Source organism: Pygocentrus nattereri, chromosome 16 (assembly GCF_015220715.1).
Source record: "Pygocentrus nattereri isolate fPygNat1 chromosome 16, fPygNat1.pri, whole genome shotgun sequence".
Classification (NCBI taxonomy): Eukaryota; Metazoa; Chordata; class Actinopteri; order Characiformes; family Serrasalmidae; genus Pygocentrus; species Pygocentrus nattereri.
The window spans coordinates 16,118,520-16,145,315 of NC_051226.1; the positions used below are offsets into that span (position 1 = coordinate 16,118,520).

Genomic DNA, 26,796 nt, shown 5'->3' on the forward strand with positions numbered 1-26,796 from the left:
ACTTGCATGTACACGTGTTTAAATGGTCTATTTGTGTTATACACTCAATGTTATTTTTACACAGGTAAGATACACAAAATGCAGATAATATAATGGGAACACTCGTAAAACTTGTAATAACCTGAATAGAAAAGGTATAATTAGAATGCTTAATTAAAATATGCCACTAGTTGTGTTTTTTTTAAATACAGAAATCATTTCATATTGAAGTTGGTCTTTTTAGTGGGTCTTTTTTCATTTGACAAGGTTTTTTTGTGATTTTTGAAAGAGTAAGTGCCCTTCATTTCAAAGCAAAATGACTCCTTTCTATTATCTATTCAGGTCATAAAATTTCTAGTAGTAGTAGTAGTTTAAGGCTAACTCTCTGGAATACTGAAATGGCAGTGACACTTATTTGAGTCACACCAGGGATGTCATTAAACTCTGAAACTTAATATAAATCAATCACTAAGATTTAGATAGACACTTGGCTAACATTACTGCTGGAAAGGCAGAGATACATTTGTATTTATTAGCCTGTACCTCAGTGGTACAGTACATCAGTGGATTTCTTTATTGCCAGAGGAGGATTCACAGTGGTTGTATGATTTATTTGTGAAATGTATGCTGGGTTTTGTAGTGAGAGAACATTGATAGACACAAAAGATACTAAATTGTGAATTCAGTCAAACTGATGAGACTTGGGGATATTACACACAATAATAAAAAAGTAAGAAAATTATATATGTAGATATGCCCCTCGGCTGAGTGCTCAAATGTCTTAATAATGACATTTGACAAGTCCAGTATCCTATACTTGCTGTACTACTGCTCATCTATGCTTGGTGTGGACACGTCCCCTGCCCGGTCAATACAGAGTATTTTTTTATGCTCTGTTTAGTTTTTTAAACAAAAGTTTGCTGTTTCTGTTTTAAAAAATGAGTCAGCAAACATTAATCCTTTATTACACATTAATGTTAGTGCAAGGTATATACAAAAAGCAAATATCAAATCTAACCTAATCACATGTACAATGCTGTATCAGACTTTGTACCACCAGCACAAAACATAGTACCAAAATATTAACACATTTGTACAAGAAGAAAGGTTTTTCTTCTTTTCTTTTCACTTCATGGTTAACTTGTACATCCAACAGGAGAATTTAACAAAAAGCGGAGAACTGCTGCTAAAGCTTTGTTGAAGGGAAGTTTCAAACCATTTTGTTCACATTATTAATTTCCAGGCCTCCCCTTCACCTCAATGGTTTGCCCAAGCAGTTAGGATTTAGTGAGCTGTCCTTTGTGGAGAATTCCCAAGCATTTCATTGCTCGGAGCCTTTACACTCCTGTAACAACAGACAAATATTCTGATGAACAAGAAATGTAGGTCCAAAGAACAGTGCAGTCTTTACATTAGATGTAGCAGGCTAACTCACTGGGTCTACTTGCATCACAGTTAGGGTTGTCACTATTGATTATATTAGTAGTTGATTTATGTCCTGATCATTTTGGCAATTAATGAAGCAGCCAGAGTTTTTATTACAAACAAATCAATAAAAATGGACTTAACTGGTCAGTAATAAATCATGCATAGCTTTTAAAAAATAGTTCAAGAAGACTTCATTAGACAATTCTAAAAAATAAATACATGACACAAATGCATGTGCCTTTAATGCTCTTCTTCTGACTGTAAGAAAGAGGATTAGGAGAATTTAAAATCTGCATTATCATCATGCAAAATGCCAAGTACATTTTAATCAGAATTTTATGTATTTTTAAGGTTAATTCCTTTGACATATCTATTCACAATCAACAGTAACAATCTTCTTTTCACTTCTCATAATTTCTGTATAATTAAACTCTTAAGATGTAAACAAAGTCATTCAGAGTGGTTTGCTGTGAAATGCTTCCTTCTAGAGAAACTTACTGAATTGTTCACTAAAGTGGTGATAGGAACCAGATGTATGAAGCATTTAATGCCACTAAAAGTTCCCTCACTGAATGTTATTTTACTAATGGTTACAAATATATTACATGATACCTGAGACATTTCGTAGGTGAGTGAAAAGCTTTTGGACTGATGTATTTTTTAAATGCATTACTGGTGGAGGGGAACATGCAGAGCAGTGTAAGGCAAAATAGTACAATGGAAAACTTCATCAGCACCATCATCAATGTCAATGACATGTAGGTTGGCTGGCCATTTTGTCCAGTTCATAAGTTTTTCTACAACAAACCATTTCATATCAACCTACTCTGAATGACTTTACATATGTTTACTTATCAACCACTGAATTTTGTGGAAATTTTAAAAATCGATGCGATTCCTACTCTGTAGTGTAGTGGGTAACATCTCTGCCTTCTACGTTTTATACTGGGGTTCAATCCCCCACCAGGGCAGCCCCCTACACTATACCAATGAGTCCTTGGGCAAGACTCCTAACACTACCTTGGCCTACCTGTGTAAAATGATCAAATTGCGAGTCGCTCTGGATAAGAGCGTCTGCCAAATGCTGTTAATGTAATTCCCATTTAACTGCAAACTGACAAACTATCAACCCCACCATCAAAAATGTAATACTCACCTCTGTCTGGCTCCCTACATCCTCCTCTTTCTTCTCCTGTTCTTCCTTGTCCTCTGTCGCTCTGTCTGGCTCAGTCTGCGGTGGCTCTGTGGCTGGCTCTGTGGCTGGCTCTTCATTAGGTTTTACATGCTTTATGGTCTCTGAGGTGCTATTGGCTAACTGGGGCTCATCAGGCTTCCTCTCCTCATTTTCTGCCTTCTTCTCCTCTTCAACCTTCTCCTCCTCTCCTACCTTCCCCTCTTCTACTTTCACCTCCTTCTCTGAAGACACAGGGGCCTCCTCACATGGTTTGTTCTCCTTTTCTTCCTCTGCTGTGAGCAGCTGTTCTGAATCTGGCGAGGCACTTTGGTTTTGCTCTTTCTGTTTCTCAGTAGTGGAAGACCCTGAGTCAGCACTGCTGTCTTCCTTTTCCTCCATGTCTTGCTTCTTGAACACATCTTCCTCCTTACCTCCTGGAGCAGCAGACTCAGAGACAGGCGAGGAAGTCTTTTCATCTTCAGCACCAACATCGTCTGAACTAGACTTCCTGTGGCGGCGAGATGGTGGCCGACGTTTGATAGAATGTCTAGCTCTGCCCTGGGAGTGAAATTTAGAGCAACACTTTCAAATTAACACACATAATGAAGTAAAGCATAATAATTCCTGTTGTACACTACCAATAACAATGCAATAAACACTTCAACTGCAGGCATACTATTCAGCTATTAAGCCTAAGATTAATTCTGCAGAAACTACTATAAATTACTTGTTATTGTTACAAAACTTATATATTATGTACACTACCCCTTTAAAAAAAGGAATCACAAGGCGTCCTTTGAACGATGCCATAGGGGAAGTACTCTTGGTTCCTTAAAGAGATTTATGGGTGTGATGAACCTTTAAAGGTTTTTAAAGGTTCCTAAAACCTTTCATTTGCATAGAACCTTTGTTATGTGGACTTGTGCACGTAACTTTCTAAAACAATCATTTGTACCATCCACTGAAATGCATTTTAAAGCACCAAAAATATATTTTTTCTTTACGCCAAAGAACCCTTTTGGCACCTTTAGTTATAATTTGGGTACATTGTTATTAAGTTATTACTAAGTTATAACTAAGTTATCACTAAGTTATTACTGAGTTGGACTTGGTGGGCCCCTGAAAATTAAGAGGTATCTTCAGGTGGATCAATACCAGAGTATAAAAGCATGCAATCTTGGTGTTTCCTTTTATATATGAGGATCAATTATCAAATGTTGATACTGAGTGTTATAAAATGACTTTATTCTCCCTTCCTCACTACAGTCCTCAAATCAAATTCAAATTACAACCTCATTTGCAAAAATGTAGGGACCTTGTGCAGAATGTAAATAAAAATTGGATGCAATGATTTGCAAAATATGTAAGCTGCATTTGGTAAGGAAAACAGTATAAAGACAACATATCAAATGTTGAAAGTGAGTAACTTTATTCAAAAACCATTGAAAAATATATGCCCCTTTTGAACTTGATGCCAACAACACATTTCAAAAAAGTTGGGATGGGGGCATGTTTACCACTGTGATTCATCTACTCTTCTTTTAACAAAACACTGTAAGCCTTTGGGAACTGAGGAGACCAATTGTGGTAGCTTGAAAGTGAAATGTTTTCCCACTCTTGTTTGATATAGAATTTCAGCTGCTCAACAGTTTAGGGTCTCCTTTGTCGTATTTTTTTTCCATTTCATAATGCAGCAAATATTTTCAGTGGTGACAGGTCTCGACTGTAAGCAGGTCATTTTAGCACCTGGACTTTTTTACTATGGAGCAATGCTGTTGTGATACATGCAGAAGATGTTTTGGCCTCAGTCCATTTTAAATGAGCATTTTAAACATGGGTTCTTCTTTGCATTTTTACAGTTTTAATTTGCATTTGCAGAAGCAGCAGCGACAAACTGTTTTCACAGACAGTGGTTTTCAGAAGTGTTTCTGAGCCCATGCAGTGATTTCCTCTACAGAATCATGTCTGTTTTTAATGCAGTGCTGCCTCAGGGCCCAAAGATCACTGCCAGCAAATGCTGGTTTTTGGCCTTGTTCCTTACATACAGAGATTTCTTCATATACTCTGAATCTTTTAACATTATTATGTCCAGTAGATGATGAAAATCAAAAGTTCTTTGCTATTTTATGTTGAGAAACATTATTCTTGAATTGTTGCACTATTTGTCTGCGCAGTCTTTCACAGAGTGGTGAACCCCTCTACATCTTTACTTCTGAAAGACTCTCTGAGAAGCTCTTTTTATACCCAATCATGTTGCTGACCTGTTGCCAATCAACCACCACGTGTTTTTAATTTTTTTTTTAGCATTACGCAACTTTACCAATCGATGCCCCATGCCCCATCCCAACTTTTTTGGAAAGTATTATTGGCATCAAATTCAAGATGGGCAAATATTTTTCAAAAAACAATAACATTTATCGGTTTCAACATTTGATATGTTGTCTTTGTACTATTTTCAATTAAATAGAGGGTTTAAATGATTTGAACATCATTGCATTTTGTTTTTATTTACATTTTGCACAGCATCCCAACTTTTGTGCATGTTCTATTGATATTCTGTGAAAATAAGTTAACATGTCCTCTACAGTATTTTTTCTGCACATTTTAACACACAAAATTCTATTTATTTGCTGAGATTAACATACTAGACTAAAAATGAACACAAAATTTTGCACAGGACACATTTTTCCCCCATATGTTCAATTCTGCAAATAAACAGTAATTGTGCATTAACACATGCAGAAGTGTATTTTCTACAGAGGACGTATTAACTTAGTTTCACTTAGAAAATCAACAAAACGTCATTTGACCAGCGGTGCCCAAACTTCTGCATGCAACTGTAGTGAATACAAGAAAATAACAAAAGTTTTCTTTTGTGGACAAGAAGAGTTTTTATCGACTTTAGTATCATTTGGTATTGGATCAAAATGAAAAGCAGTCATATAGCTTTACATATAGTCATATAGCTTATAGAGGATTTTCACCTTGTTAATGCTTAGTAGAACATTTCCTTCTGCAGGTTTTTCAAAGCCGGCTGGGGCCTCCTGACTGGCTGTGGGTGCTGCAGTTGGACTGGCTGGACTGCAGGGTGAGTTTGATGAGAGAGAGACGGGTGGAGGTTTCGTAGCTCCAGGGCTTAATGGTGAAGGCAGCAGGCCCGTGGGAGACAGAACAAGGTTTGCCTGTGAAATACACGCCGGAAAACTACATCTGAGATGTTGCAAGAGCGATACACATATCTGCCCAGGAGAGGGCAACATAGCTAAACGCATGCTGGTGAGTTTGGAGAAAGTCTGTAGATGTTTACAAAAACCAAACCCACCTGTAGTTTCTCAATGAGAGCAGAGTTTCTTTGCCTTCTTGGAGGAAGAGAAGTAACGTCTCCTTTCTTTTGCTTTAAAAAAGAACAAATCTCTTATGCAAATTTGAAATTCAGTGTTTCATTTCACATTTCAAGTGAAGTATGACTCTTTCTAAGTAGCCCTTGAACAGCATAGTCAGTGCAGAACTATCTAGTGCACAACTTCTATTACTTCTTAACTTCAGTGAAGCACTAATACATATTACATACAGTAGTTAAGCAAAGTAAGTAATCCTGATTCCTACATGGAGCTACAGATTAGAACATGCTCACTTTTACTGTTCATAAATGTCTTAGCAAAACAAGTAGACGTGCCCTGACAAGAGGGCATTTTCCCCCTAGCTTTTCCCCTTATTTTTCTCAGTAAGTCTCACCCCGTCCTGGCCCTGGACTGCATTGTTACTGGCAGGTAGTTCCAGCGTGCGTGGAGGTCTTCTCCGCACAGGCTTGTTCTGAAAGACAAGAAAAAAGCTATGGTTATACAGTAATGCATCAGATAACATCTGGCTCTCTTAGCTTGGAAAAATCAAGAAAAGTTAAGAAAAGTACAGACTGAACATAGGTTTAAATTCATTCATATTAAAAGGCCCATATCCCATATTATTTTTGCATTTCAATTTATTTTTGTTTTTATGAACCAGAGTCATAATTCGTTTATATATTACCCTTTTCCAAAGCCATATCTTTTAAATGGACTGTTTTTGTTACTGTGCCTTTAAGACTCACAGATGCAAATGAGCTTTGTTCTGATAGGTTGGCCTGTATTGGGCCTTTATTCAAAATGCAGTTCAGGCAGAAACACTCTTTGTAACTGAAGTGTGAATGTGCAGAGCTAAGCTGCTGTAGGCTGAATAGGTGGATATATGTAAATGTGACATCACAAAAACAGTTAATTCACACCTGGTACCTTAGTTTCTAAATATGAACTTTTCACAGTGTCTACATACATCAGCAAAATCTTCCATTAAAGAAGTATGCGCAATTTAGTTTTCCTTGATATGGGCCCTTTATAATGACAAGTATAGATTCTGGTGTAACCAGCTACTTTTAAGATAAAGAATGGGTTGAACACAACTGGAAGGATAGTGGAAGCAAATGTGCATAACAGACTGAAAGACAAAGAAAGAGTGATAACATGCGGGTATCCGCTGGACACTGGGTAAGAAAAGTAGAAAGAAGAAACAATCCGACAGTTTGGACTGATAAACGCAGAGAAATAAACGCAAAGAAATTCATGAATGAAGCCATTACAGCAACAGAAGGTAGGGGAAAGCTGTGCTGTTGGGAGAAAGGGAAAGTGAAGCTTACAAATGGGCCAAACAACATGCCATCTCCTGACACAGTCGCAGGATATCACCTTTCAACATTATGTAACAGTCACTTTTATTAATATCCACTCAGGATTGTGGCTTGATATAGAGCTACCCTTTGCCAAACCTTTTTACTGGCTGTACTTACATCTGGTTAAATTCTTGGCATGTCTTAAAAGGAGAACAAGATGGCGTTGGCACCATGCTAAGCCACAATCTACAACAATGGCAAGGTGGTGGTATCTCTTTCCTAACAAACAAGCCATGATACCCCTAGGTAATTCGTATACATTTCCAGTGAATTAAATGCTTCCAGCGAAGTGATGGTCTCAAGTTTTATTAAATAAATTCACTCTATCCTACTCAGCTACTGCCATCAAGTCAGAACAGAACTGATGTTACATCCGCTGATTCAAAAGACCTTTGCCTTTTTTATAGGAATTACTTTCCATTTCCATTAGGTTGATTGAGGGACAGAGATCATGTAAGCAGAGCACAAGGTGAAGAAGCAAGAGAGGCAGTAGGAATACAGAGGAACGGAGAGATTACTCTTCCCACTCTGAGAAACCTCACCCCGTCAGGTCCTGTAGGAACTGGGTTTTGACAAGCAAACTTTCCAGCCAGTTCAGCCACAGAACGTTTTACCGTGGACTCCTTCTGAAATACACCAATGTAGAAGAGCATGAGTAAATGAGGATCCAAGCAGATAACAAAAAAGAATGGAAAAAGTTAAACCACCTTTGTGGAGTCACCTGGAGAAACTTTGGGGTGTAAAACAAATTGCTGACCAATACAGTATGTAGTGTCTATAAATAGTAAAATGTAAATTATTATTGAATATTATTGGAAGAGGAAATAAAGCTGATAATTACAGCAAATAACTTGCTGTCAATGTGCGTTCATGCATTGACACACATTTACTCAGTTCAGTGAGTGGCATTTCCTTTATGAAACTGGATAACACAGCAGTCCCACACATGCCAGATTGGAATTATGACGGGACACAAGACATGGGAGTGACCAACATCAGAAGGCTAAAGCCTACATACAGCAATTTAAATGTAAAACTGTATAAACAAAATATGCTTACCATTATACTAATCATATTGAAATATCATGCTTTATAATCTAAAAATAAAGTATACATGATGACAAGAACACAAAGGAATGACTATTAATAATTGGCATAACTCAACAAACGATCATAGCTTAAAAGTCAATGTTTCCAGGGCAGTGTTTTTTTTTGTCATTACTGGGCACAGCTAAAGAACAGTCTATTGTGGGTTCAATTACAGTTTTTAAACCCCCTCCCTGGCTAGTTCTCCCCCTAAATTTGCACCAGTGTCTGTCCCACTATAAATATATATATATATATATATATATATATAAATATATATGGCAAGACTCCTAACTATGTTTACATTTACGTCATTTAACAGACACATTAAGACTCCACAGTGACTGGTTGTCCATGCAGAGAATGCACAGCTAGAACAAAAATACCCTTGAGCTAGGAAACAAGACTCAGTGCTGACACCAACATAGAAAGATACACAATGCAGAGATAAGGCATTTCAAACACTAAAACACAAGACATTTCAACAAATGTTAATTAAGTGTTCATTTAGGTGCTTTATGAAGAGACTGGTCTTCAGTCAGTGTTTGAAGGCAAAGAGTGTAAATATGTAGCTTCACAATAATGATCATGTCTGATTTGGCTGTGTAAAATTAATCTTTGTTGCAAATTAATCTTTGTTGCATTTTAACCTCATACTTGCTGATTTTTCTACATGGATACTGTGAACTTGTTCTGAGATGCAAAAAAGTGCATTAGTATCATTATCACCTGTCTACTCGTTATTCTCAGTAGCACTTGTCTACTCATTATTCTTATGGAAAGAGAGATAGTTCACAAACACCTTTGAGGTGTTCTGACAGTCCCTGTTTATGTGTTCAGTAAGAATTCTGTTATTTAATTTCCACTCAAAAGGGCCTATAAGTGTAAGTCATTAGATATTATTACATTAGATATAATCTATTTTTACAAGAAGACGGAAAGTCAAAGGACAATAAATGAAAAATTATTAAGAGAAAATGGGACTCAACATCCTGGTAGACCACCAAAACTGTAACCATCAGACCAACAGGACTTAAATCTTTCATTTTTGAGAGTGAGGAGAAAATCAACCTATTTTCAATTCTGTTTTAGATCTGAAAAATCCTCAGGTGCTTTTGTCCATCTGAGGGAGGACAACTTGACACTATGAGTCTGAAAGGATGTGTTGCTGTCAAGAAGCCTTTACAGAGAGAAGAAAATAGACAAAAAAGAATGTAAATTGGCAAATCATGCAACTGAGCTGCTGGTGTTCTCAGAACAAGTCCAGACCTCAGTATCACTGAATGTGTTTCAGATTATTTGGAAAATACAATAAACTTTTAATACTGAACTTTCCCTGCAATCTCCTAAAAAGAATGGACACACTAAATACTGAAGAAAATGATGTTATATATTTTCTCTGACATACTTTCTCCGACAAATGAATAACCTACACTTAAATTTTGCCTGGAAATGAAATAAATGAAGGGTGTTCTCTGACTTTTGTACTGTACGTCATGTGCTGTCAGAGGAGAGACTGAAGCCTTCTGTTGTGCTGATAACCATCGTTCACAGAGGAGGCTAAGCCACATCTTATTTTCCACAACAGGAAACCATGGTAAGCTGCTGCTCTTCGTTCAAGTGCAGAGAAAACATGATTCAGAACGGCAGAAAGAGAAAGAGAGAGAGACACCTCTGTGGGAACGGCATGGTTTCTGTCCATCTGCTGTTGACTTCAGACTCCCAAGCGTTCTCTTATCAACCAAGTCTGAGTCTCCTGCTTCCATTGGCCTCCTATGTCTGGCCATTAGCATTATCATCAGCACTGGCTGGAAACCAGACCTTGTTGAACATGCTACAGAAGTCAGGAGTGAGGCAACACTTTTCTGTAGGCCTCTGTTCACTTCACAGTATCAGTTACTGTCAATCAGCAGCTGAAGCCTTGCTGTAAATGGCAGTGCAGCCTTTGGCTAGAATAGGGCGTATAGGGCGTTAGCAAGAGGTCAAGGAAGGCAGACCAATGACTCAAGATCAGTGTGACCCAATCCTCCCCTTGATGCCTTTTTCTCACAGACGCCTGATTCCCAGAGTGCACTGACCTCACTTAGGCCTTACTCCCTCTGTCTCAATCTTTCCCTATCTGCTGCTCTTGCAGTCTGTCTCTGTTAGTCACTCATGTACTTCAGCACACCCGTGCAGTCAGTAGTTAAATATACACTGTATAAAATTATATCTATGATAAGTGACTTTAGTGTAGGTAATGTATCTAACATTTCTCATATTCACAAACATTGATCGAATTATAATAATACTATCATCATTTATCACATTATTCATTATTGAAGAATATTCAATCTATTTCTGCACAAATTCTATTTACATAAAGCGATCATATCAATTGAAATGATCATATTGCACTGGCAGATGGATGAAGGATGTACAAATAACGTCAGAAAAAAGGTTTGTCTGTCCCAAACTCTAACCTTTAAATTCCAACATGTGATTTAGAGGTATCATAAATGTAATTTTTAAATAAAAAAGCTGTCCTACTTTTCAAGTCAATACTAAAACACAAAGAGTGTTAGTCTGTGGGCAGAGGATTATTTTAGCCACACACCCTGCATTTTAGAGAAGGAAGTGACATTAAGCACTTTCAGTGGCCACCAGTATGAAAAATACTCTATAAATAAAGATATTGTTATTTATTATTATATTACTTCATCTCTGTGTGTCATGATCACATGTGAGCAGTTAGGTCCTGCTATTTTGAAGAAAATGTGTCCCAAAGTCTAAAAAACCGTATGTGTGTAACATTAATGTGTGTAACATTAAGAATTGTCAGTACTACAACAGATTTTTCTGTCATTAAGTAAACCTTTTTGTGTTTCAATGAAAAAAATAATGAAGTTCTGTGTGTGCAACTGTTCAAAGCTGTTTGCTAGTCATGTCATGGCTATTGTTTTTGAGTCATGTTCAAAATTAGCTTAAATTGTCACAACCAAAACAATTGTTAAAATGTTTCTGTAGTGTTATGATCGTCTATTAATAGAATACATACAATTAAGGTACAGGGTCACATAAAGCAAAAGGAATTTAATCTAAAGTCCAAGTCAGTTTAAAGTCCAAAATGGGATTTTTAACTCTGACAACCATTTCTGTAGAAAGATCCATAAACAAAAAGATGTTTAATCTTATAATGAAAAATATTAGATTGCCTTTGCAGAGATAAACGTTTTTGCAGCAAACTTCCTCTTATGTGAGTGTTCCATCTTATTGCATAACCATTAGATACTGTTGATACTGAGCTGACCACCCAATTTGCAGTCTAACCAAGTGGGTAAAGGTTATTCTATTTAAAATACTGTACATATATATCTGACCCAGTCCTGCCAGCACTTTCTCAACATACTGATTACTGAATGAGGCCAAACCTAAGTCTTACTACAGTACTCTGACTTGGCCTAATGCATGCACATTACAACAGACACAACCTGTTTGGCTTGACATTTTTTTTGTGGTTTTTTGTGGTGTTGGTGAGCCAAACTGTAGTCTGTACATGTTCCTGCCTAAGGACAACTTCTGCAGTTCCCTAAAAATGGCACTAATACTTTTGCTCACAAATAGACTCATTTTATGCTACAGGCCGGTAAAAATGGACCTAGAGAATCTTCCCTTCCCTGATAAATATCTAGTACCAATTATAAACAGAAACGTTTCCATCAGCTCAAGCCTATGTATGTATGTAAACTGTCTGTTTCTAACAGCAGCTGGTACCATCTACCTAGATTTCCTCCTAAAAAGTAATATTCACTCTCAAGCCATGTTCTCCACATGCACTCTAGGTCACATTTATATCATCACATCATACCACATATATATCATACCATATCATTTTATTAAGTCCACTTAATGACTTATTTGACATTTCTCCAACCTTAATTCCTTAAATAAACATCTGGAATATGCCTTTCAGACTGATACATGCAAATATCCTCTGTTCTAATTGGTAGTATTGTATTGCACATCATTTAAAAAGCAGTCCAAGCTGGAAGACTCTTAACTACAAACACACAATTAACACACAAAAAAAGGAGATACATGTTTTTCATTGGACAGCAACGATATGCAAGTGTGTGGTTTTTTTTTCAACAGTGCTGTTTTTGCAGCTTAGTTTCTACATATGGACTGTATGGAGCAGGAAGTGAAGGGCATGTTTTGAAATAATGTTTGAGTGTTTCTGAAACTACATGTACTTTAAAGTCCCAATGATGGATATTTAATATTTTTTCAATGAATTTTTTCAAAGTTCACATTTTTTACAAGTTTTTACCATTTCTTCATCACTTATTTTTGCTGTGTTATAAGTGCATTTAATGTAAGATTTTCATTAGTTAGCCTTGTACAAGACCCAGAATTTTAATCTTAAAATAAGAAAATCTGTAATAGAAATGATCGTTTTTAATTTGGTCTTCTAGAGAAAAAAGTGAAAGAAATGTAAAATTGTTCAGTATTCAGAGTATGAAAGTCATTCTATACTATATACTTTTTAGTGTATTCGGTACTTAGAACTATTGAGACTGTGAAAAGTGTCATAATTCATAATTCACAAAGCCAAAAGTCCATGAAGCTTCATTAAACCTGTATTTCAAAACAGTGAACACTGCAAAAGTCCCTTTAATGATGTGGCCCTGCATGTTGCTCACTGTGCTAGAGAGAGTCATACAGAACAGCTGTCTGGCTAGCACTGCAGTGAGCTTCATGCGTGTTCGGGGTGTGTGTCTTTTCCCCTGAGACCCAGTGCTGAGTTGTGTGTGAGTGTGGGCATTTTGGAGATGGTTTTCTGTATGGTTTAATTTAACACACACCACCTGAAATTGCATCAGTCTGTGGCACACTTCAGTGAGGGTCTTAACACTTTTACAACATTAGCCAAACGAGGAAACCACGTGCACCCTAATGCCTCCACAGCACAGAGAGAGAGAGAGAGGAACTGAAAAAGGAGTCTATTTACTCCACAACACGTTGTTTCAATACTAGGCAACAAGCAGAGAGCAACCAGCATACATAATCAACTCAGCATGGGCCCTCCTCTCTCTGCTGTGTTTCATACTGAAGTGATAAAGAATATAACCATATTTAACAGAACCGGTCATGAGTGTGGATTACGCATGCAGATACAGACAGAGAGGGAGAGGGAGAGGCAGAGAGAAAGAGACTACAGGCCTTTAACCCCTTATTATTCAGTAACTACATGAAAACAAATGCAAAATTGTTTAATTAAAGGGCCCATGTCCTACATTTTTCATTTATTTGACTTTTTCCCCTAAAATCCACATACAACATTTGTTTGGTTATATGTAACAAAAACAGCCATTTTATTTTTACCTGACCATCATCAAACTCCTTATTACTCAGGCTGTTTTCGTTAGTGTGCTTTTAAGACTGATATGTGTAAATGAGCTTGGTTCTAACTGGCTGCCCTGCATAGTGTCTCATTCATGAAGCAGTTTGAATTGACACAGTCCTTAAAACATCAACAGGAATAGGCTAAATTGCTGTGATTTGATAGATGTAGATAGATGTGACATCACAAAAATAATGAGATGTTTCTGCAATGTCCTACGAAACTGATCTTTTGCTCTTTCCATATATTGACTTTATCGGCTGAGGAGTATTTTCCTTAAAAACATGGAAAATTTGTCGTCCATATGGTCACTTTAAGTTATAGAAGTGAGTAAAAGAAGTCTGGACCAACTATTACTATTGACTATTAAGGGGGTTAAAATATGGGGCCTCAGTCACTGTCTCAGACCCCTCCCATGACCTGGGAAGAAAGCAGCAGAATTATATTAGCCTCTCACAAAGCAACGCTTTGTCAGGCAGACATGAAGAACAGCTGTATGAGAGAAAAGAAGCACATGATTCAGTTTGCACTGAAATATGCTCTGTTTTTTACTAGAGATGCACTAAACAGCTTGGATGGAACAGTGCTCGGCCTCTCTTCTGCTTTGAGGATGGCACAGTGCTCGGCCTCTCTTCTGCTTTGAGGATGGAACAGTGCTCGGCCTCTCTTCTGCTTTGAGGATGGCACAGTGCTCGGCCTCTCTTCTGCTTTGAGGATGGAACAGTGCTCGGCCTCTCTTCTGCTTTGAGGATGGAACAGTGCTCGGCCTCTCTTCTGCTTTGAGGATGGCACAGTGCTCGGCTTCTCCTCTGCTTTGAGGATGGAACAGTGCTCGGCCTCTCTTCTGCTTTGAGGATGGCACAGTGCTCGGCCTCTCCTCTGCTTTGAGGATAACACAGTGCTCGGCCTCTCTTCTGCTTTGAGGATGGCACAGTGCTCGGCTTCTCCTCTGCTTTGAGGATGGAACAGTGCTCGGCCTCTCTTCTGCTTTGAGGATGGAACAGTGCTCGGCCTCTCTTCTGCTTTGAGGATGGCACAGTGCTTGGCCTCTCCTCTGCTTTGAGGACGGCACAGTGCTCGGCTTCTCCTCTGCTTTGAGGATGGCACAGTGCTCGGCTTCTCCTCTGCTTTGAGGATGGCACAGTGCTCGGCCTCTCTTCTGCTTTGAGGATGGCACAGTGCTTGGCCTCTCCTCTGCTTTGAGGATGGCACAGTGCTCGGCCTCTCTTCTGCTTTGAGGATGGCACAGTGCTTGGCCTCTCCTCTGCTTTGAGGACGGCACAGTGCTCGGCTTCTCCTCTGCTTTGAGGATGGCACAGTGCTCGGCCTCTCTTCTGCTTTGAGGATGGCACAGTGCTTGGCCTCTCCTCTGCTTTGAGGACGGCACAGTGCTCGGCTTCTCCTCTGCTTTGAGGACGGCACAGTGCTCGGCTTCTCCTCTGCTTTGAGGTTGGCACAGTGCTCGGCCTCTCCTCTGCTTTGAGGATAGCACAGTGCTCGGCTTCTCCTCTGCTTTGAGGATAGCACAGTGCTCGGCTTCTCCTCTGCTTTGAAGATGGCACAGTGCTCGGCCTCTCTTCTGCTTTGAGGATGGCACAGTGCTTGGCCTCTCCTCTGCTTTGAGGACGGCACAGTGCTCGGCTTCTCCTCTGCTTTGAGGACGGCACAGTGCTCGGCTTCTCCTCTGCTTTGAGGTTGGCACAGTGCTCGGCCTCTCCTCTGCTTTGAGGTTGGCACAGTGATCGGCCTCTCTTCTGCTTTGAGGATGGCACAGTGCTCGGGCCTCTCCTCTGCTTTGAGGTTGGCACAGTGCTCGGCCTCTCCTCTGCTTTGAGGATGGCACAGTGCTTGGCCTCTCCTCTGCTTTGAGGACGGCACAGTGCTCGGCCTCTCCTCTGCTTTGAGGATGGCACAGTGCTTGGCTTCTCCTCTGCTTTGAGGAGCCGGTGCTCATCTGGTTGTCGGCAGCGTCTCATTGCGAGTTGCTGAGGTCATACTCAAACTCTTCTGACATTCTTTTCCCCTGCTGAAGGTGCCTCAGCTCTGTGACCTCATGTTTTGGCTTGGACTATTATGTGGATATTGGGCAGGAAAAGTGGGGCCTTCCCTAAACTATGCAGTGTGAGTCAGTAGACAAAAAGAGGGACCCCGCCTCACTCTCAGCCTAAGCCTGGCATCCATCAGGCAGGCGTGCTGAGGGGGGCCTACACAAAAAAGCGATACATAGAATTGACTTATAAAAAAAAAAAAGAAAAAAAAGAAGCAACATATATAACATTAATACAACTATTACTGAATCTGACTAAACTGAAAAACAAACTTGGACACACGCAAGTAAATTCAATGTTTTACATTTGTAAGTCTTGATGCAACTCTGCACACGTTTGCCCTTATTATAGGGTCACTAAGTGTCACTAGGTTCCACTAATAGCATCTTATCTTTGGTATTATCATCCAGTTGCCTGCAAAGTGTGCCGAACCCCAATGTCTGCAGTGAAATGACCAACATGTGCTCCTCAAATGAAATGTGGTTAACACAGCATCTCAAACGGCTGTGTAACAGTGCTTACTTAAATTGCGTAAATTCCTAGTGCAGCTGTGTTGCTCAGTATGAAGCAACTTCCCAAATGGGCTGGACTGGTATGAGAAGGCTCTCCACCCTTATTCACTTTAACGTCTACACATGGCCAAAAAAAGCAACAACAAGAGACTCATGCCATGATAATGAACTCTTGTTGTTTTTATGCAATAGCATTATTTAACATCTAAGTCATCCAGTACCACACATACACATCATTAGTGGCCACAAACCTTGTTACTGTTTACAGGAAAACAAATGTTTTGCTCATTTATGTCCTCTAAAGCATCTGTAACTATAGATGGGCTATACATTGCACATGAATCATCACAGTGTTTGGTCTTACAGTCTACAGTCTTACATTCTTAACAAACTATCTGGTGAAAGTCAGTAGTGTTAGGGTTAGGGCTAGGATTAGAAGCAGGTTTAAGGTGAGGTTTTGAGTTGAGGTCAAGGTTAGGGTTAGGGTGAGTGTTAATCTTAGTTATTTAGTTAATCCAGGTATTTTAAATGTGATTTTATGACAGGTATCTCCACAGCATCTGCAATGGATCACATTTGACTGTAAAACCTCTAAACCTTTTTTTGCACTAAATCCACACTTAATTAACCTACTGAGGTACAGTACTGGGCAAAAGTCACCTCTCATTTTATTTCCAGTCAATTTGGACATTAACTACTAGTTTTTAATTCCTCGTCATGATGAAATTACAGTTGGACAGTAACTTGAACAATATAAAATTCCTTATTTTTCAGTATTTATTGTGTCCACTCTTTGTCTAGTACAGCTTTCTTTTTTGGGAAACGTCTTAGTTTTTCAAAACAATTTGCGGGGATATTTTTCCAAACCTCCAAAGTTCAGTCTTAGAAGTTGGTTGCATTTTCTGTTTTTTGCAATTAGCAATTTCACAAGTAAATACACAAGTCGGGACTTCATGGTGGTCAGTAAATTGTTCTGAGAACACCAGCAGCAGTTGGTTCAATTTTTAAAAGATTTTATAATGTCCTGTTCTCAGTAAAGGCTTTGTGACAACTATACATTCTTTCAGACATTTTCAAAAAAGAAATAACTTAAGAATAACTTGCACTTAATTTCCATTTTGGCTGCAAATGAAATAAATGAAGGGTAGTATCTGACTGTTAATGCAAAATACCCTCCTATAGACCCAATAAAAGATCTAAGCAGACTTGAAACTCTTTATTGGGCTGTTTTCCTATGAGGGTGAACTGAAATGCCATTTTAAGGAACAGATGCCCAAATGAGGATTTTTCAAATCTGTAATTTAACGATGTCAGAAGTATATGACTTTTTCAGTTTGCCCCTAGTCATGGTGTTTGGAGTCCTTTACTTTGACAGAGCGGGATTTGCTGTAATTAGCTGTGTCCACATTCTTTTCTCCGTTCTTTCATCTTTGTGTTCTGTGTGACTGTGGCCTGCCAAGCACTGCGGCCTGGTCCTGGGACAGCTGCTGAGGTGGGACTGATAATAACTCTGCTCTGCCAGAGTTTCCACATAACTGACATTCAGGAGATAATGAACTCACACAGCCAGGGAAGGACACACACACCCCTCAAAGCACCGAGCCTGAAGATCACAACAGGCCACCAGACATCAGCTCACGCTGTGATTAGCTGTAGGAACACATAATTATTGGGTCAAAGTGTTTGACTGCATGTCCTGGTGATGATGCTTAAATTAACTAAAATGAACTCCTTTGAAACTGAGCCTAGTTTCCTGATTAAAAATCTACAGTTTTTATTATGGAAAAAAAGGTTTTCTTGCTTTTTAAAAAAGAAATAGTTTGATGTAGTATGTAAACAGTATTAAAGTGTTAAAGTAATCATACCATTCCCTCTCTAGACCATACAGTCCTTGTATGGAAATTAAGCTGCAAAATTAGCCTGTTTTGAATTAAATGTTATTTGTGATGTCATATTTACATACTTTTCAGCCTAAAGCAATTTAGCTCCACCTATTTAGAAATTAAACAGAGCTTTTACAGTCCAGACAGCTTTTTGAATGAAGTGCAAACGGGGCAGCCAATCAGAGCAGCGCTCATTTTCATACATCAGTCTTAAAAGTACAGTCACAAAAAAGCCTGTTAAATTTTGATTCAAGTGAAGGTTATATTTAAAAAATGGTTATATAAAAATTAATTTTGACTCTTTTTGGTACATAAAACCTGACAAATATCATATGTGAACATCAGAAAAATGAAATACAAAACAAGCAGTACAAGGGCTTTTTAAGGCTTATTATTCAGTAACAACTATCTATCAAATTGCTATTAACTATAAAGCAATATATATATAACACTGTTACAAGAGTGAGGAGCTGAAGTGTGAGGGTTTAGTTTTTAGGGGGTTCAGAGGAAATTGACATCTTTGCCACATGACTGTGAGATTTCAAGACTTTATACAGTAGTTTAGTGTCATAAATATCTAAGAAGCTTCTGCAAAGGCTTCTTCAGAAACTGGCCCTCTTGCATCATCACTCTGAACCAGCTTTCAGAGATGATCAGTGATAAAATTCACAACCCCATAAATACTTGTCACATTTCAAGGATCCATTTTTACTGGAAATTGGTCATTTTTGCTGACTAACAATGTTTTTTTTATTTTATTTCTATGTATTTAAAATGGGCGATCTGAAATATATCCCAATTTATCCCTCCAGAATGTGTAATGAAGGTGAGTGCTACCCACAATTCTCCTGTGGTACTTACAAGCAACAAACAGCTGATGCTGATGACAATAGCAGAACCACTTATGAAGCCACAAACTAGTTCACAAATAAGCGTGCTCAAAATCAGATTATTCACACTTGGCATGGTAAAGGCAATTAACTGTAGAGTGCATCAGGGAACTCTGTAAGCAGGTGGAGACACAATGGAAGTCATTCAGCTGGTATCTGTTGCATTAGTTTGTAGTATATTGATCTACTGTACAGAAATATAGTGTGTATGTGTGTATATATATATATATATATATATATATATATATATATACACATTTGTACTATGTATATATCCCCAATTTCAATGAAGTTGGGACGCTGTGTAGAACATAAATAAAAACAGAATACAATGATTTGTAATGGGAAATTGGGACGGGGCAACAAAAGACTGGGAATGTTGAGGAATGCTCAAAAAACACCTGTTTGGAACATTCCACAGGTGAACAGGTTGATTGGAAACAGGTGAGTGTCATGATTGGGTATAAAGGGAGCATCCCTGAAAGGCTTAGTCATTCACAAGCAAGGATGGGGCGAGGTTCACCACTTTGTGAACAACTGCGAGAGCAAATAGCCCAACAGTTTAAGAACGTTTCTCAACGTGCAATTGCAAGGAATTCAGGGATTTCATCATCTACAGTCCATAATATCATCAAAAGATTCAGAGAATCTGGAGAAATCTCTGCAAGTAAGCAGCAAGGCAGAAAACTAACACTGAATGCCTCTGACCTTCAATCCCTCAGGCGGTTCCTGCTTATTTCAGCAAGACGATGCCAAGCCACATTCTGCACGTGTTACAACAGCGTGGCTTCATAGTAAAAGAGTGCAGGTACTAGACTGGCCTGCCTGCAGTCCAGACCTGTCTCCCATTGAAAATGTGTGGCGCATTATGAAGCACAAAATACGACAACGGAGACCCCGGACTGTTGAGCAACTGAAGTTGTACATCAAGCAAGAATGGGAAAGAATTCCACCTACAAAGCTTCAACAATTAGCGTTCCCAAACGCTTATTGAGTGTTGTTAAAAGGAAAGGTGAAGTAACATAGAGGTAAACACGCCTCTGTCCCAACTTCTTTGGGACGTGTTGCAGGCATCAAATTCAAAATGAGTGAATATTTGCAAAAAACAATAAAGTTTATTAGCATTAAATATCTTGCCTTTGTAGTGTATTCAATTGAATATAGGTTGAAAAGGATTTGCAAATCATCATATTCTGTTTTTATTTAACACAACATTGGAATTGGGGTTGTTTATATATATATATATATATTGCATGTATGCTGTCATGCATGTTATATTGGATTTTATTTCATGCTTGTATGCAATACACACTCACTGGCCACTTTATTAGGTTGCTAATTGCACCCACTTTTGCCTTCAGAACTGCCTTAATTCTTTGTGGCATACTTTCAACAAGGTGTTGGAAACGTTCCTCAGAGATTTGGTTTATTTATTTGAGTTACTGCTGCCTTTCTGTCATCTCAAACCAGTCTGCCCATTCTCCTCTGACCTCTCACATGAACAAGGCATTTTTGTCCACACAACTGACCGCTCACTGGACATTTTCTCTTTTTTGGACCATTCTCTGTAAACCCTACAGGTGGTTGTGCATGAAAATCCCAGTAGATCAGCAGTTTCTGAAATACTCAGACCAGCCCGTCTGGCACCAACAACCATGCCACGTTCAAAGTCACTTAAATCACCTTTCTTCCCCATTCTGATGCTCGGTCTGCACTTCAGCAAGCTGTCTTGACCACCTCTACATGCCTAAATGCATTGAGATGCGGCCATTTGATTGGCTGATTAGCTATTTGTGTTAACAAGCAATTGAACATTTGAACAAATTGTACCTAATAAAGTGGCTGGTGAGTGTATATGCCTCAACATCACTGAATGTGTTTGGGGTTCTTTGGATTGTGAGAAGCAGAAAATGCAACCAATTTCTAAGTATGAACTTTGGAGGTGTGGAAAAATATTCCTGCAGATTTCTTTAAAAACTGAAAGTTCCCCAAAAATAATGGACATTGTAATAAAGGATAAATATTAAAAAATGTATATTATCTTTGGTTGTTGAGGTTTTTGTGTAATTTTCTGTTAAATACTGTATGTTTTCTGCTATTTTCCCTGAACAATTATACAAAATAAATGAATGATGGTTTTGCACACTTTATGATAAATGTTTTGTTTTAAAGCACATTAAACGCCTCTTGAATATTCATATTTTGATTGTATACATTGTTGGGCTGTATATATTCAGGAAATATCAGTGCTTCTTGATTGATATAAACTTTTATTACAGAACAAAATGTGTTTTGTTCAAAATGTTTTTTTACAATGTGTATTACATGTCAGCTATCATTCTTTTCAAACACCGCGTTTTGAAATGTAATGTGTTTGTATACACTATTGTTCTACATCTATACATACATACTAGCATTCAAAAGTAAGGAATCACATGTACATACACACAATATAAATGTTATAAAGACACCAAAATGTTCCCACCTTAAAATGGTGGTTTGTCTAGGGTTCTTTAGTGAAGAAGATGGTTTCAAATGATATAGAACCATAAACACTCATCATGAAAGGGTTCTTCAAATTTATGGAGAATGTGCTGTAGGTGGTTCTATGTAGAATCTTTTTGAGATGGGTTCCATATAGCACCAAAATGGTTCTTCTATTGTGACAAGCCTGACATCGTAACAATAGCAGAACCCTTTTTGATGCTATATAAAACCATTTTCAAAAAGGTTCTAGGGAGAACTATTTACAACACATTCTCCAACACATTCTCTAATCATGGAAAGGGTTCTTTAATTGTTAGTGGTTCTATATAGTACAATTTTCTTAACTAAAGAATCTTTAAAGATACATGATTTTTAAGAGTGTCTCTTTAGATGTTGATTTGAGTTATTATTTGCTGTAATTCACAGTTATGTTCATCATTCTGCACACATTGGTTACACATACAACAAAAGTAAAGCAGTAACAAAACTAGTACTATTGTCTTGCAGCATCAAGGTCACACTACCTCTCTAGAGCTCTTAAAGTCATAGAAGTGTCAGGACAACAAAACTGCGCACAATTTAAAGCCTTCTTATGAAACCTTGCATCATGAAAGTTTGCTTCAATTGTAAACAATGCAATCAATGGCCCTTTAATTTGTGGCATATGAATACCGCGATAAACGTCATGTAAAGAAAAATGCACCTCATTGCATCTTCAGCTTTACTAGGTGATCAGAACCAGCAATGAATGAAGATACTAACGGGCAGAACTATTGAGGTCAAGCCAAAAAACTGTTTACCACCTCACACTGGTGCCCTAGGAAAAGCACCTTTTTCTCTCTGTTTTTTTGTAGCGTGGCTGATATTTGCATTTTAGTGACATCCACTCAATAGAGGGGCTCACACATATACACCTAACGTTATTTTACACATTTTCCATGGCATACACTCAGACACACTTTCAGAAGTGCATCATATGAGGCCGCCATTTTAATCTGTTGCACGGATGAGGTTACACCACTTCCTGTGACAGTTAGCAATGCTGCAATTCCAGCCATACTTTCCTCTAACTTAAGAGGCATGTTAGTGGAGTCAAGTGTTGCTGCTCCTCTACCAGACTTTGACATATTGACACAGCACTGCATAACAAACAGGCCTAACAAAGCAAAGAAGGCCTGTAAAAAGCCTCTCGTGCTGATATTAGCTCGAGGAAGATGTAAGAGATGCATAAAGTGTGACAGGTGTTAAAGAAATCTGTCACGGCCATGTTGGGGGTCCATCAGAGCGGCCTGTATTTCCACTTCCCTCAGACCTTTTAAAATGACTTTGTTGTACAGGTCAGCACACGCGACTGTAAATAGGCACATTAGTTCAAAAGAAGACACATGGTGCTATGTTTATAGTATAACAGAAAAAAAACTTTCATTCTATTCTATGTCAAATACTATGGTTTAAAACTGTGGTTATTGCAATATATGCATACACTATTTTAAATCAACTCAATGCCAACTCAATGGTCATTGCAAATATATATATTGGAAAAACAACAACAACAAAAACAAAAATAATATTTTTATCTTAAGGATTCAGTTGCATGTGCTTATTCTCTATGGATTTTAGTAAACAAACTAAATTCTTGTCCATAAAGTCAAAGGTACTTTTAAGAGCAGCTGATGCCTAATCATAACAGTGCGAGGTTACTACTGCACAACCACAGCCTATACTGCAAGGTGGCAAAATGAAATCATTTGGTCAAAGGATAAAGGTCAACAAAGATTAAACCATGTCGATTTGTTGCTGCTTACCTCCATCTTCCCCTCCACCGTCTTTTGAGAGTTCTACTGAACTCTCCAGCAGGTCTACTTTACACAAGCGCTCCTCTCAAGCACTGGTTTGTTTCCCCACCCGTATTCCGACAAGCCCCGCCCCTGCGCTAGGATTGGCTCGTAGTAACTCCTTTCGTGAGATACGATTGGGTAGCATGAGCAGCCCTTCGGCGCTAAGGTTGGCTAGCAGCAGAGCCATGCAGAGCCGTGTAGCCTATGCAGCCTATGCTAACGTAAGAGGCGGGGCGTGTCGGAAAACAGGCGGGAAAAACTCGCCAGCCCTTGTTGATGAGCAAGTTATATTTAGCACGGGCTCTTTTAGCACTTCCAACACTAGGGCTAGACGTTATATCACATTTTTACAACTGCCTTGTGTTTTGTGTTATAATCAATTCGAGAAGCGCTGCGTGCGTTTATTTGTTGGTGACCACGAGGTCACAAATACAGTAACGGCTGATAGGACCACGAAGACTAACGAGATCCCGGCCGCTTCTATACTATTAACTATAAAGCAAGTGGATAGTGGACAGCAATGGTGAGCATATGGATTACGGTGCTGACAAAAGGGAGGGGCTTGAGAATGAAGACAGCGGTTTGAGGTTTACTGTGATGTGTCAACACTTCCATTTATGGATGAAATGAAAGAGGAAGCTGCATTTTGACACAGTCTGTCTGATTATGTTCTGGGGGAGGAGACATGCTATTTGCCATTGTTTTTGTGGTAGCGCGAGCAACAGCATCTCCCTCTTTCAGTCAGGTTTCTCCTGTATCACAACAGGGCATCGTTGTCGGAGCAAGTCCACACACATTTATTGCACTTCATGCCAGGAATCTACAGGCCGTTGTGCGGGTTGCAGTGCATGTGGTGCTATTACAGTCTTGCCTATCTAATTTCACTTTGGCTTACTGATCCTGAGATTAGTTGTCAGTCACATTATTTCCTTACAAAATTTTCACCTTTTTTTTCCTTAAAAAAAAAAAGATACAATCAGGACGGATGTCCAGCTGAATTCCAACACCTGAGTTTTAAGATCCATTGTTGGTTATCCCTTATATACATCAACACTGCTTTTGTCATCAATAATCCTTCACAAGTTACAGTTTAGATTACAGTAAGATGTTCAAAAGTATTTTTGCACGCTCATGAAGTTATGACAACTGTGTGCATAGAACAGTGATTTTCAAACTGCAGCGCTTAGGGATAAAGCAAAAATATGGACCGTCTGGGGGGTCCCTGAGGACCGGTTCGAGGACTACTTTTGTAGAAAATAACACGACCAATGATATTAGCTTTGGAGATCTGAGAGATGCAGCTGTCATGCACAGGAAGTCTCACTTTGCTCATGTCTCCTGTGCACTGGGGGAAGTTTTTGGGACCTTTGAATACAAAATAACCACCGTTTTGTTTCCTGTTACAAAATCATTTTGTACTTGTCCCATGTTAGATATACCAAGTGCATCATCTCAGGAACTCAGGACCTGCAACTCTGCCCTCTGCTGGCTTCTCCTACTGTTATCAGTGTCTGCTTTCTTTCTGCCCAGCATCTTGGCAAAGAAAGTTCTGAAATTCTCCCCCACAAAGAAGAAAAGGATGGGGTCCAGGCAGCTGTTGGCTGTGCCCAAACAAAGGGACACCACAGCAGCTTTACGGATCCACTGGATGAATTGACAGGAATTTTCACACTCTTTGTTGTTTGCCACATCCAACTCTGCATGTAAGAAGAGCGTCCGCAGTATATGGTAAGGCAGAAAGCAGATGAGGTAAAATCCTAGGCTGATGATGACTAGAGCACAGGCCTTCTTCCTAGAAGTCCGGACTGTGCGCTGCGCTGGACTAGGCATCAGCAGTCTATAGACCACAAATACGGAGCACCACAGGATGATTGCCAGTGGCAGGACAAAGCCCACTGCCAGAGTAGTGTCATTGATGATGATTAAGGTCTTGATGGCTGTTGCGTTTCCACTTGTTAGCTCGAGGCATTTTTCTGCCCCTGTTTTGGTCGACGCTAACAGTAGAGGACTGGAGGCCAGCGCCACAAACAGCCAGATGAGACAGCAAACCAAGGGTCCACTGCAGCAGTTCTGCAGGCGCAAGAAGCGGTACGGATGCACCAGAGCCAGGTAGCGCATGATGTTGAGAGCCACCAAGAAGTAGATGGAGCTATACATGTTCAGGTAGAAGACGTAGAATATGAGGCGGCAGGCCACGCTGCCAAAAGGCCAGTGGGAGTTGGACAGGAAGTAGAATGCTCTGAAGGGCAAAGAGCATACCTGCATCAGGTCAGACACCAGCAGGTTCACCATGAACAGGTTGATCGAGGTCAGGCTCCTCTTCTTCTTCCACACCCTGAAGAAGACGTAGATCGAGACCGTATGGCCTGCAATGCCCAGGATGAAAATCATCAGGTAGACGGTGGGAAACACAGAGCGTTTGAAGTCGTCAATGCTGCAGTTACATGACGAATTCATGTCACCACTTGGGATCACAGGTCAAGATCAAAGCAGAGCATTGGGGAAAAGCAAAGACAGGAAAAGATCATTAAAAAGGCAACATGACGAAAAAGTAGAGTAAAAGAGTATAAAACAGTATATAAAGCCTTGATTTCAAGGAATAAGCTTTAATTAATAATCTTTAAAATTAAAATCAAGTAAGGGTGAAAGCAAACTCCTGCCAAACTGTCACAGAAGAGTTTGGTTTCTAGTGTTAGTTGTACATAATTATTTCTAAGCTGACACCTAGGTTCTGCTTAAACATGCTGCGACACATATAACAGTAAATCAACGTGTTGTTGCTGGATAAGGTAGTAAACATAGACACTGATATTCAGCATGGCACTGTATCTCACACTAAACAGAAGTAAACATCTGATTTCAGGTACCACTATAAGTGACAATTGAAGATAAAAATAGATATAATCAATTGTAATTACCTTTTTTTTCTCCAGCTCAGCAGTGTGGTAGAGTATCCAGACAGGTATAAGGAAGTGTAGACTTCTTGAGCCGCATCTCAAAAAGAGATAAGAATTGTGTTGGGTAGACAAGTTTAAGAAGGGAGGGCGGGCTGGAGAGAAACACCTTTGTCAGGGCATGCATTTCCCCCGTCAGTGCCAGTGGTTATACCTGGGAAGACGGCATATAAGGGAACGTCCTACAGGGGAGGGAGTTCAGGTGAGGGAGTTCGGCAGGTCACGAAAGCAACTCTGTCTCATCTCTTTAAAGATTACATCTATCAACCTTGCAAGCTGGTTTGAGAACTCGAAAATAGTTCATACTTTAAGTATTATTCTAGGTATTTTTAGTCTTTGTCTTCCATTTCCTGTCACAGACTTTGAAGATCTCAATTCGTGATGACATCAGATACCAGACATACTCCTACAGTCTCAGAGAAATCAACCACT

The 26,796-nt window shown here is 39.1% G+C and overlaps 2 protein-coding genes across 4 annotated transcripts; both read right to left on the bottom strand.

The window, feature by feature from the left end:
* Positions 1-569: 569 nt before the first annotated feature.
* dub (duboraya) lies at positions 570-23,475 on the bottom strand. Of its 3 annotated transcripts, none has more exons than XM_017719867.2 (7): positions 23,378-23,475; positions 7,826-7,909; positions 6,317-6,394; positions 5,904-5,975; positions 5,566-5,763; positions 2,564-3,139; positions 570-1,324 (listed from the first exon to the last, which is right to left on the bottom strand). In XM_017719867.2, exons 1-7 carry the CDS (start codon positions 23,381-23,383, stop codon positions 1,301-1,303), a joined length of 1,038 nt encoding a protein of 345 aa, XP_017575356.1. In that variant the 5' UTR covers positions 23,384-23,475; the 3' UTR covers positions 570-1,300. The 3 variants fall into 3 exon arrangements, with proteins under 3 accessions (XP_017575356.1, XP_017575357.1, XP_017575358.1); XM_017719868.2 differs by having other exon boundaries at positions 7,826-7,906; positions 23,378-23,469; XM_017719869.2 differs by lacking the exon at positions 7,826-7,909 and having other exon boundaries at positions 23,378-23,469.
* A 96-nt stretch (positions 23,476-23,571) lies between these two features.
* cysltr2a (cysteinyl leukotriene receptor 2a) lies at positions 23,572-26,483 on the bottom strand. Its single transcript, XM_017719870.2, has 2 exons — positions 26,329-26,483; positions 23,572-25,874 (listed from the first exon to the last, which is right to left on the bottom strand). The coding sequence occupies exon 2, from the start codon at positions 25,865-25,867 to the stop codon at positions 24,863-24,865; it is 1,005 nt and encodes a 334-aa protein (XP_017575359.2). The 5' UTR covers positions 25,868-25,874; positions 26,329-26,483; the 3' UTR covers positions 23,572-24,862.
* Between the last annotated feature and the right edge of the window lie 313 nt (positions 26,484-26,796).

Excerpts from the sequence above, each read along its gene's own strand:
- cysltr2a (XM_017719870.2), bottom strand. The coding sequence starts at position 25,867 with ATGAATTCGTCATGTAACTGCAGCATTGACGACTTCAAACGCTCTGTG.
- dub (XM_017719867.2), bottom strand. Across the intron at positions 6,395-7,825 it reads TTCCTACAGGACCTGACGGG|AACAAGCCTGTGCGGAGAAG; the intron begins GTGAGGTTTCTC and ends CTTGTCTTTCAG. Across the intron at positions 5,976-6,316 it reads CAGTCCAGGGCCAGGACGGG|CAAAAGAAAGGAGACGTTAC; the intron begins GTGAGACTTACT and ends TCTTTTTTAAAG.